At 32.0% G+C, this 11,432-nt stretch overlaps 2 protein-coding genes across 4 annotated transcripts; one reads left to right on the forward strand and one right to left on the reverse strand.

Annotated features, from left to right (window-relative positions):
* Positions 1 to 477: 477 nt before the first annotated feature.
* LOC120122996 (glycosyltransferase BC10-like) lies at positions 478 to 5,475 on the reverse strand. Of its 3 annotated transcripts, none has more exons than XM_039142019.1 (12): positions 4,990 to 5,475; positions 4,491 to 4,604; positions 3,672 to 3,772; positions 3,467 to 3,538; positions 2,806 to 2,887; positions 2,588 to 2,668; positions 2,241 to 2,279; positions 2,050 to 2,115; positions 1,596 to 1,745; positions 1,138 to 1,266; positions 722 to 774; positions 478 to 570 (listed from the first exon to the last, which is right to left on the reverse strand). In XM_039142019.1, exons 1-11 carry the CDS (start codon positions 5,230 to 5,232, stop codon positions 733 to 735), a joined length of 1,119 nt encoding a protein of 372 aa, XP_038997950.1. In that variant the 5' UTR covers positions 5,233 to 5,475; the 3' UTR covers positions 478 to 570; positions 722 to 732. The 3 variants fall into 3 exon arrangements, with proteins under 3 accessions (XP_038997950.1, XP_038997949.1, XP_038997948.1); XM_039142018.1 differs by lacking the exon at positions 478 to 570 and adding an exon at positions 624 to 655; XM_039142017.1 differs by lacking the exon at positions 478 to 570 and having other exon boundaries at positions 653 to 774.
* Positions 5,476 to 8,185: 2,710 nt separating this feature from the next.
* On the forward strand, positions 8,186 to 10,562 carry LOC120122863 (sirohydrochlorin ferrochelatase, chloroplastic-like). Its single transcript, XM_039141906.1, has 6 exons — positions 8,186 to 8,256; positions 8,360 to 8,561; positions 8,649 to 8,710; positions 8,961 to 9,071; positions 9,176 to 9,268; positions 10,315 to 10,562. Exons 1-6 carry the CDS (start codon positions 8,212 to 8,214, stop codon positions 10,438 to 10,440), a joined length of 639 nt encoding a protein of 212 aa, XP_038997837.1. The 5' UTR covers positions 8,186 to 8,211; the 3' UTR covers positions 10,441 to 10,562.
* Positions 10,563 to 11,432: the final 870 nt, after the last annotated feature.

Raw genomic sequence — 11,432 nt, forward strand, 5'->3', positions numbered from 1 at the left:
ACCTATTACATTATATAAGCGCTACCTAGTATGTTATGTTATATTTTCCGTTAAATAATAATATAACCGGTCTAAATTTTAACCGGTCACTTGTTTAACCTGTCACGCCGTATATTATCCGTTTTTTAGGCGCCGCACTGCAGAACTACCCTAACATACATGGACACGATTTTTTTGAGCAGGTTCAAATTATCTAATTTTAATATAAAAAATTTATTTAAACTTAAGTTAAATTATATATGTAGAAATATACTTTTAATATTTTAATATTATTAATTTGTACATAAATTAATTAAAATAAATTATTACAAATATATGTTAATTTATTTGATGATAAAAAATGGTAAATAACAAATAATAAAGCAATGATAGAACAATGATAATTTTCACATGTAAAATTTCATTAAAACATGATATTCAGGGTTTTAAATAGTGGTTCGTGACGGTGATAGCGTCCGCGAAATAGCGATAGCACTGCCTTCTAATATACCCGCAATAGCGCCCGCTATGACGATAATCGCAGTAAACGCGACATAACTGAAAAAACGACCACGACCGCGATTTGAATCCCTGATGACATTTTTATTTCACAGCACACTTTAGATTTCGTTTCCCCCTTCTAATTTACACTCCGACCTCCCTCCATTATTTATTACTGCAAAAATACATGTTAAGCCTAACAAATCCTACCTAACATCAGACAAAGTATAAGAAATAGTACCCTCTATGCACTTAAGTTCCACTTTTTGCACCACGGCGAGCTCCTAGAAGAGACTGCTCAACAGGTGAAAACGAAGACCATATAAGCATATGCTAGTTCAAGAGACTATTTTACGAGATGAGTGTTGGATGGGAATATGTTAAATTGCAAGACTACGATCCGAGCCGTCTCCAATACATGTTAAAATCGTGCGTCGGACAAGCTTGGTCCATTAATGTAAGAGAGTTGGAAACAAATCGGTCAATGGCTTGGCACATGGATGGGACGTCTTGACATAAATATGCTAAAGTATGTATTGGATACGGGTGCTTCGGAAAAGATGAAGTCCAATTAACATAAAACGGACATGCATAGCACAGACGGGTTCTTTTAGCATCTTTCTATGTTGAAGAAACTTGTGTAAAATTGAAACTTACCAAATTATGAAGGTGGAGAGCCGCAGGCCTGGTGAATTTTCTTGCGAAAAGGAAGCATGGGGCTGGATTCCCCTTGCTACTGCACCATTCTCTTCGGTTTTCAGTATCATAATGGATATTGTCAATATCCTGCATAAGTCATTCAGTTCCTTTAATTTTCCTTATCACTTCATGAAATACAAGCAATGTTACTCAAATTCGGGTGTTAGCATCCGATAAGGGCACGTGCAATTTTTGTACAAGATTTCCACCTGTTTGGGGGAGCATCATATCCCCATACCGTGTCTGAGAATGCATCGGGACGATTTTTAATTAAATTGATTAGTTTCAAATTAGTTTACAATACAAATGTCTACCAAATATAATTAGAGTTCTTTTAGCTTTGAATATTAAGAAAACGTGAGCAGGATATTGAGAATTCATTACCATCTAAGAGCTCAAAAGAAGGGCAAAGATACCTTTATGGATTTAATAAGCTCGGGAGTGGCATCGGAAAACTTATAAGTCACTGGATGCCATCCACGGCGTTCACGATCTTTAGAGGCTGAAAGATCCCATGCAGAATAGGTTAACGATCTGCGTGTAATTTCTCCTTCAAAGCCTTCTTGCTGAAAGTTTGAAGGAGATGGTATTACAAAGAGATACAATAATTTGAAAAACAAAAGAATGAAAAAAGCATTACGATTATTAGCACTTCAATGCATTTCAAGAAGTTTCATGTGTAAAATTTAATCGCTCGCTGATCAAAAGTGTAAGAAGATGAGAGCAAGATTCTTCGGATATTTCGCTGCTGTAGTGACTCAGTAGCAATTCGGAATATTCTTTTCCGACAAAAGGAGACTTGTTATATCAACCCAAGAACTAAAGAAAGAAAACAAGAAAGGGAAGTTCAGAATTCAGACAAATTCTTACCGCAAGCAATGTCTGAACGTAATGTTCATCGGGTATACAATTATGCTCCTTAGCTGGATCAGCTGGCTGCGCAATATAGATACATAAGATCATTCCATCTACCAGAAATCTTAAAAAGTATAAAGAAGCTTCCTTTGAATTGCATGTGGAATCATATTGATAATATATAAAAGATGATATTTTGAACTTACAAAGGGACGATCCCGCCAAAATTCAGGCAATGATTTCCTCTGCAGATTATTGATTAGGTAAAATATGAGAAAATTAGCATATAAGTAAAATCACAAAAACTTCTCAGATAATTTGCTTTATTACATTAAAAAATGGTTTGTTGAAAGGAGCTATAATTAGCCAAGCTAAGCTTGCAATGGAGTCAAAACGCCACTCCAATCAGAAAAATTCGTTCTCAAAACATGTGAAGGAAGCATTAATGTTAGCTTGAAATGCTTAAAAGTATCATGCCATTCTGTGACTACGAAGATCACGATCTTCTTAAAATAATAAAAAGGACAGCAGTCATAAATACAAGACAACTTGCCTTGCAATGCTGTTGGAACATTGGAAAGACCGTAGTATCATTTACAACAACCTCAGCGTGCTTTCTTGATAGCACAACCCACTGCAAGATAAGAAAATCATATGACTATTATAGTCAAACCACTGCAAAGTTCTTGCAACAAGTATATATACTATTTTACTTTCTTTTATATCAATTAAAACATTGCAAAATGTCAATAAAAAAAGCTTAACCGTTACCTGAGATCCCTTCCTCCAATTGTAAACAGGAATAACAGGATCCATTTTTGGGTTGTATCGACCCTCTTTCGTATCAGCAAAGCTGCACACAAATCATAGGAAGTTTCAGAAAGAAATTCTTAGGAGACTCAGAGAAGTTTAAGTTCGTTATTAACCAGTTGATTCCGGTTTATTTTGAAAGAAAACAGAATTGTTGGACGATGATATTGGTGCATCTTAAAGCCAATTCAGAATTGAGTATTCAAACTCGTTTTTGGTTTAAAATCTATTCCCCAGAGGAAAAACTATTTAGATCAGAAAAACAAATATTATAAGAAAAGGTGGAATGACATAAAGTACATATAGAGTATACTTTCTCAATTTATTGGTCAAGAATCAGGTCTCCAGCTTTTCTAACTTGCAGAGAAAGCATCACAATGTAACATACAACACCTTTCAAATATATAGGGAAAAAATACATCAGAAATATAAATGCAACCGAAAAGTTATTAGCTAATCCCTGTTTCACTCTGTGGATGACGTAAAACTAAGCTCGGTCATGAAACCATTTGAACACCACAAATTTTAGTTGTATGTTTGTATTACAAAATAGATAATAATAACGGATAGCATGGGATGTACACAAAATGTATCAAAAATTAAAACTTCAAGTTCCACTAACCTGTCAACGAAACTAGTTGGTGTTGACATGATATAATCATACGTGTAACTGAAGTTATAAATAGGTATACAGCTGAGAAGAAACCAAGTAACTGAAGCATCGTTAGATATCAAATTTTCAGAATAGTAGAGTTCTCTTAGCTTCGGAACTGAAAACAAACAAATAAAGCCTTTACAGTACAATCATCACAGAAATCAACCCTTACCTATCTGAGACAAAAACAAATTTTTCGTTATAAGGATCTGTTAGTGCATGTCTAAGCAGTATGCGCTCAGCCTCAATCATAGTTGCTTCTCCCCAATCTACCTGAAATAGAACACATGAACTAAAATCTTATCATGTCAAGAAAAAAAAATTGATAGTTCACATTCTATCACCAGTTCTCCATAATCTAGTAGGCTACGAGTTAGATTGATTGCATAAGTGAAAATTTTCAGACAAAAGGCTCCACAATTTTTTCAGATGCATCCATAACAGAAACCAAAAAACACGGCATTATAACAACTCTATCCTCCCCTCGGACTATTATCCATTATGAAAAATTCTACCCTCGGATCTTCTGGCTAAGCTATCGTAGGTCTCAAGTGTAAAAGGTCAGATTCTTTGGCAATTGACCAACAACTACACAGATCAAGGACGGAAAACAAGTTGATAATTTCATATTGAACATCTTCCATTCACGGAAAAGATGCTTCGCACAAATTGACATTAAAGCAGCACCAGGAAGGCTGTTACTGGTTCGCGGCTTCAATTGCAACTTCTAGTATTTGAAAAGCAAATTTTATTTCATAATCTTCCTTACCATGTCAGTAAAACCTCAGCAAATAAAAATTCAACATGTAATTTACAGTAGCAATATCAGCATAAGCACCGGAATGAAGATAAAATATAACAAACACATTTATTTAGGAAATAGACACCAAAACAAAGCACGAATTGCATCTGACAGTAAAAAACAACTAGGAATTTCTTATTATAATAATTGAAAAGACTATAGTCTTTATAAACGGTAGACAAAAATAACCTGTATGCTATCACTAACTTGCCGGTTCAAAAAATAAGTAGATCTCGTTGTTCCTTTGTTTAACAAAAAGCCAGGCCTAGAATGAACATAAATTGAAAATTTGTTCTCTTCTCCCTGAAAAAATAATTAAAAAATAACAAAAACACCTGATGATTATGATGATCAATATCATAATTTAAAAAGGGGCATAATAATTTCGCTAATTTTCAAATATATAAAAATGGTTAGCAAGTAATTATGAAAAATGCAGCTAAAAAGAAAATACAACAAACTTTATCCATATATGCTAAAATTGGAAACATAGTCAATCACACTACAAAGCATCCATAGTAAGCAGGATTTTACTAAATTCATGAGTAATTATCTTGAAAATAAAAAGCATCAAAATTTTACTAAATTCATGAGTAATTAAGCATTCAATTGAAGTACATTTAAAAAAAATCCATATTAAGCAGTTTTTTACTAAATTCATGAGTAATTAAGCATTGAATTGAAGTACCTTGAAAAAAGCATCCCAAACCATATCGAGAGGAAGCCGATTCCTCGCAACGAAAAGGAAGGCAATCTTCGGCTTGACAGTGAAACGGTATCGTAAAGAAGCCAACGAGACGATCCGAGAGTAGTGCGTCTCCACTAACACTAAACTGGCTAGACAAAGCGACACTAACAACGCTGCCAAAACCTTCCTCTTCCATCTAATTTGCGATTTCTGCTGCACCGGTTTTCTCTTCATCGCACTCATTTCTTTCTTTAACTATTTACTTATGGTTTCTTTCACTTCGACAACAACACCGCCGCCGCCACCATTTTTTACTTACTTTTCTCCTGTTTTCATGCGTGAGCTTCAGAATCAGCTGGATTTTATTAAGAATTCGAAAGAGAAAGAAAAGGAATTAGTATTTTGCTTGTTTGGAGAGAAGGTGATAAAAATATGGTGAAAGTGAGTGGGGTTTTTTAAGAAAGAGTGTTGGCTTCGACCTCTGAGTCGTAAAGGGAAGACAGTTTTTTACTAAAGTTTGCGTGAGACGTAGGAGATCAGACAGATCCACTATCCAGTAGCTTTCAATTCATTTTCTTGCTCCTCCTTTTTCTGAAAAATAAAAACAATTCACTTAATATTATCAAGATATTCGATCTAATAATTGATTTAATCAAATTTTTTATTTATAATATTAAGATTTGAACATAACCTTAGTTGAAAAGATCCAACATTAAGGGTGCGTTTGGTTCACGAAATATAAGATTATCAATGGAAATGTAAGATTATAAGGGAATAAAATTATTGGGAATGTTGTATTTTGTGTTTGGTTGGCTTCACAGAAATGCAAGATTACCGTGTTTGGTTAAAGGAATAAAAGATTATTAAAATGTATATTTTATCAAATTGTCTTTATTATATATTTGTATAATATTACAAGTTGGAAAATATTTATATATTTTCTTTAAAAAAATTAAATTCATAATATTTATAAAATTTTTTTACAAAATTTAAAATATAAAAAAAGTTTAATGAAAGGGTAAAATTTTATTTTAACTCCTGAACTTCATATAAAATTTTAATTATAGATTTTTTTTTGTAAATCTAAAATAATTTAAAGATAAATTTGTAATTTAACATTCGTAGAATTTTTATTATTCAATGACAGAAGAAAAATATTTTTGAAAAAAAATAAAAATTTAAGGGCATTTTAGTTCAAAACGTCGGTAATCTAACAATACCTAAGGAGAGGAAGGTAATGACATTCCTGGTAATATACCCAAAAAATCCACTATTGGTAAACTTTCATTACCGATAATGAGATTCCCGACCTAACCAAACGGGGAATATGGATTTCATTCCCATAAAAATCACACATTCTCCCGTCCAAACACCCCTAAAATCTCATGTTCTCTTGCTCCAAAAAGAGTGAATTAAAATAAGTAAAATTTAATCTTATTTTATACACTCCAGACTTATTTGTTGAGTCCCCTTAATAAATAAAGCCAAAATGGGTTTATTAATCCTAAAGAAATGCAACTACCAAAAGTGGGGTATTGGCCAAGCAAATGTCTCCCCTACTAAAATCATTATAGATCAATGCCATAACAGTGATTTATCACCCTCCGTTTTGTCTCTTTGGACAATCATCTTATGCACTTCAAAAAAAATTAATTTTTTATTTTTTTTTTCAAAAAAAATCATAAACTTTTAATTTGAATTTCAATTCATTCAAATATTATACTTTATTTTTAATATATTTTATTTATAATAATAACTTTATTTATCATTTGCCTTGAAACATTTGTTAGCATATTGTGAAACTATGTTTATTTATTTATCAAATAAATAATTTAATTAATAAATCCTTCAACGTTCAACTCAACCATTATTGACACTCACATGCCACAGATGTAGCTTTGCAAGTTGGAAAGGATCGGTCAATTGCTATAAAGACACTTCCAAATAAATGTATAACGCATCGAACTTAACTCTTCAATTTAAAAATAAAAATAAAATAACGTTAACAGACACTCTAAAATGACCAAATCAAATGCTAGTTATTGGTTATTTATTGATACTGATTAATGTGGTATTCATGAAAAATATGGTCAACAAAATTTAAATTTATTGAAAGTAAATATTAAATATAAAAATAGTTTGAGTCAATCAAAGAATTCAAAGTCTTTTTTAAGGACAATTTTGTGTCAACTTAACATCTCCATGTGACATAAAATATCAAATTATACATTTACTTAAGGTAGAATTTACTATTATATTAGATATTATGACCGATTTGTTTGAATACTTGTGATTTAATGGATTTAGTGTTTTTTAGACTAAATTTCATACGATATAGTGCTTGTTTGAATACTTGTGGTTTAATGAGTTTTGTGATTTAATGGACGATTAAAAAGGATTACTCGTTAGATTAACAGGTATTGATATGACTTTAGGGCCAAATCTGAACTCTTTTCTAGTTGAGTACTCGTGAGTTATAGTGTTGAACTTTTTAGGTGACTAGTATGTAGTGATTGATAATATAAGTGATTAAAATTTAATAAATTGATAATGTAAGTGACTAAAACATAATATTTCTAAATTTGGAGCAAAAATATACAAATATAAAAGAGGAATGGTCAATCTGATGATTTACTCTCAGGGAAAAGATCATTATTTTTTTATAACTTATTATTAAAATTTTTTTTATAATGAGAATACAATTGCCTCTAAATTCTTAAATAATATACAATTTTTGTCAATTTAGACATAAATATTTCTAAAAAAAAGTTCTTTTAATATAGATTATTTTTCAATTCTTATTTTTTTGTTCTTTACTCAAAATCATAAATATAATAATAATAATATACAACGAGTTTGATTTAATAAAATATTAATAAATTTGAGTAATTAAAATTATTTTATATTTTTAATATTTAATATATTAATCATTTATAATTTTATAAGATAAAAAATAATATTATTTTTTATAATAAAGTTAATAAAATTTAATTATAAATTATTTTAGATAAGATTCTTATAGTAATATTATATTTCAATAATATTATATTATGTGAATTAAACAAACCTAAAAGAACAGAACCTTCCACAATTTTAGGCCCATGCAAGAGTTGGGCCCAAGTTTCCTTTCGCCTAAAGTATTCATATGTGATGCGATGTTGTTAGCTCCTTCCTTCTCATATCGAACGTGTCCACTCAAGTGTCGAGAGTTTGGCTTCAACAATGTCGATAGAATCATTATTTATCCCTCAAACTCACTTTCCAGAGGTAAAAATATATATGCAATTTGAATTCTAATTTCGTCAAGAATTATGTACCCAATTGTTTTTTCCGATTAAGTCCTTTAAGTTACAGTTCTTCTGTTCACGAGACTGCAAGGAAATCTACATGGGCATTAATCAAATCCCCAAAATTTCAAAGGGTCCCTTCACGAATCAGAAATTTATCAGCAAAGTCAAGTTTGAGCTTCGAAAATGGTGGCTTCAAACAGTTATCAAATGGGGTTTGTGAAAAAGATGGAGTTATCATCGTGGACCATGGTTCGCGCCGTAAAGAATCTAATCTCATGCTAAGTAAGCTTTAAACAAACTAATTTTTTTGGCTAAAACTGTTTAATTGTTTAAAAATTGAGCTAATCATGTTTTTTTAACGAGTTTCAGATGAATTTGTAGCCATGTTTAGAGAGAAAACCGGGTACCCAATTGTTGAACCAGCTCATATGGTAGTTCTTTTTTCTTCTTACTTCTTATTATCCAATTCTTTTGCTTCAGTTAAAATTGAGTTGCTTCTTCTTCTTCTTTTAAACAAAGCAATTTGATGACGAAGGGTTTTGCTTTGAAGTTGTCTGTTTTATTTGGTTCACTGCATTGTGTTTTTTTTAGGTAAATGTCAATGTTTTCACTTGTTTTGGAGACGCAATGGTATTGTATTTTCGGGCACTGAATTCTTACATTTTTAGTTAATTTAACTAGGAATTGGCTGAGCCATCGATAAGAGATGCATTCGGTTTGTGTGTTGAACAAGGGGCAGATCGAGTGATCGTTAGCCCATTTTTTCTTTTCCCTGGAAGGCATTGGTACCAGGTAGCTCATGTTATTAGCATTTGATGACTCGAAAAAGAAATAATATGTTTATGGAATTTTCGGGGAATTCTGTTTTTGCTGAATGTCACTATGTTATTTCTCAGGATATCCCATCGTTAACTGCTGATGCTGCAAAGGATTACCCTGGTGTATCGTATATGATAACTGCACCACTCGGCCTACACGAGCTGCTTGTGGTATGAACTCTCTTGTTCTCCTCATTGTTCACTGTCAATGCCATATAAGTTTTGTGTGGTTTTCTCCTGCTAAGTTTTCAAATGGTCCACAATTTGATGGTTAGCTCGAGTAATATGGTTTTGAAACAAAGGAGCCTGTAAGTCATCATCAAGTACATGATTGTTGGGAAGCTTTCTTTGTTATTATAATAATCACGCCACTTGGCTTGCATGAGCTGTTTGTGGAGCTCTCTTGTTTTCATTGTTTGTCACCATTACGTATGAGTTTTCTGTAGTTTTCTCCTGTTGCTTTTTGAAACGGTCCTCAATTTGATATGTACCTTGAGTGATATGATTGTCAAACAAAGGAGCCTGTAAGTCACTGTCCAGTACATAATTTTTGTGAAACTTTCCTTGTTATTGCGCAAACATGTATCGAATGCAATAATTGCCCTATTGGTCGCAGTCTAGTTCTCGCCGATAAGCGCTGGGAGTAAACTACCAAGCCTTGCCTTATATAATAGTTGTGGCATTGATTTCGTACAAATTTTGTGTAATTTTCTCCCGCTATGTTTCCTAATGGTCCTTGTTTTGATAGTTAGCTTGACTGATATTTTTTCAAAACAAAGAAGCCTGTGAGTCTTTGTTAACTACATGATTGTTATGGAACTCTCTTTATTATTGCTCAAACATGTATCAAATATAATAAAATCCCATGACCTGCACAAGCTGCTTATGGTATGAACTATCTTGATTTACTCTTTGGTCTCCATCATTTTTTCGCATGAATTTTGTGTATTTTTTTTGTGCTAGATCATCCATGATCTGTCGTTTCTAATTAGCTTACATAATTGAAGTTTGAAAGAGGAGTCTGTCAGTGTTAAGAAGTACATAATTATTACGAAAGTTGCTTTCGTTTTTGCTCAAACATCAATAAGTGGATTGAACTCTCTATGTATGTCTTGTTTTCGGATTTTTAATCACAATGTTGTAGATGGTTTCTCTTTCTTTCAAGTTGACTTTACCTGACTGTCGGATGTCTTCTCTTTTGTTTTCATATATTGCAGAACGTCATGAATGATAGGATCAAACACTGCTTGAGCCATGTAGCTGGAGATGCCGACGAGTGTGCGGCTTGTGCGGGAACAAGCAAATGCAAGCTCTATGGACTCATGGATGTGATTAGAACTTAAGCTTTTGAGATTGAATATAGGGATCCAAGGTCTCCAATTTTATGGAAGTTGAGATCGTTGCATATCAAATAACCCAACAGTTCATGCAATTGCTGCATATATACTAGTTTTCACTTTCTTGTCTTTAGGATGTTCTGTCTGTGACTTGCCAATATGCCTTCCTCCATGTATTAGACAAAACATGATTTGTAAAATCTTATGTAATACATATTTGAGATTCACTTTTGGAATAAAGCTTCAATATTTTTTGTTCTTTTACTTGAGGATAATTATACATATAATCATTTAACTATTATTTTGGTCACCGAACTTTTAAAACTTATATTACAATTACTAAAATTTTAATTCATTTTCACTATGATCATTGTCATTAACTGCAGTTAGAAAATGCTGACAATGAGTCTTCTTTCTAAAATATCTTAATTTTTTAAATTTGCAGTCGTTGCCAAAGTTGAGTTTCCAATGAACGATGTGATCTTTGGTCAATACCAATTGTGGGGAGGCTCCATTTAACCGTAGGACTAATATAGTCCAAGTTCATGTTGATCTGGTGATTATCTATGGTAAATCGAAAGTCTTAATTTTTGGTTTCTATATAGGCCACCATCTCCTTTCATCATCATTTCTTTTGTCATTAAGTGGTTTATCTGATCGAAAAGATCATCAAACTATCCCTTCTTTTCTTATTCTTTAGTTTAAATTCGTTAAAAAATCTTTCGATCTCCTCAAATCTTAGTTGAAATTAAAAGTTAAAATTTTTTGATCTACTACTCTCAACTATCAGATTAGCTTAAAGCCAAACTATGTTAATCTTTTGATGAAACAAATCATTCCCATCGTTACTCTTCTTATTTTTCTCTTTCTTCATTTGATTCAAATAAGTAGAAAAACCTCTTAATATCTTCCAATTTAATTGAAATTAAAAATTAATTTTTTTTCTATTTGTCATTGTCCTTCATTTTTTTAAAGTAGAAGTATGATTGATATCGAGG

The sequence above is a fragment of the Hibiscus syriacus genome, unplaced genomic scaffold (genome assembly GCF_006381635.1).
Source record: "Hibiscus syriacus cultivar Baekdansim isolate YM2019G1 unplaced genomic scaffold, ASM638163v2 tig00110388_pilon, whole genome shotgun sequence".
Taxonomy (NCBI): Eukaryota; Viridiplantae; Streptophyta; class Magnoliopsida; order Malvales; family Malvaceae; genus Hibiscus; species Hibiscus syriacus.

Excerpts from the sequence above, each read along its gene's own strand:
- LOC120122996 (XM_039142019.1), bottom strand. The coding sequence starts at position 5,232 with ATGAGTGCGATGAAGAGAAAACCGGTGCAGCAGAAATCGCAAATTAGA. Across the intron at positions 2,669-2,805 it reads ATTGGAGGAAGGGATCTCAG|TGGGTTGTGCTATCAAGAAA; the intron begins GTAACGGTTAAG and ends CTTATCTTGCAG. Across the intron at positions 1,267-1,595 it reads AGCTTATTAAATCCATAAAG|GATATTGACAATATCCATTA; the intron begins GTATCTTTGCCC and ends TGACTTATGCAG.
- LOC120122863 (XM_039141906.1), top strand. The coding sequence starts at position 8,212 with ATGTCGATAGAATCATTATTTATCCCTCAAACTCACTTTCCAGAG. Across the intron at positions 9,072-9,175 it reads CTGGAAGGCATTGGTACCAG|GATATCCCATCGTTAACTGC; the intron begins GTAGCTCATGTT and ends GTTATTTCTCAG. Across the intron at positions 9,269-10,314 it reads GCCTACACGAGCTGCTTGTG|AACGTCATGAATGATAGGAT; the intron begins GTATGAACTCTC and ends CATATATTGCAG.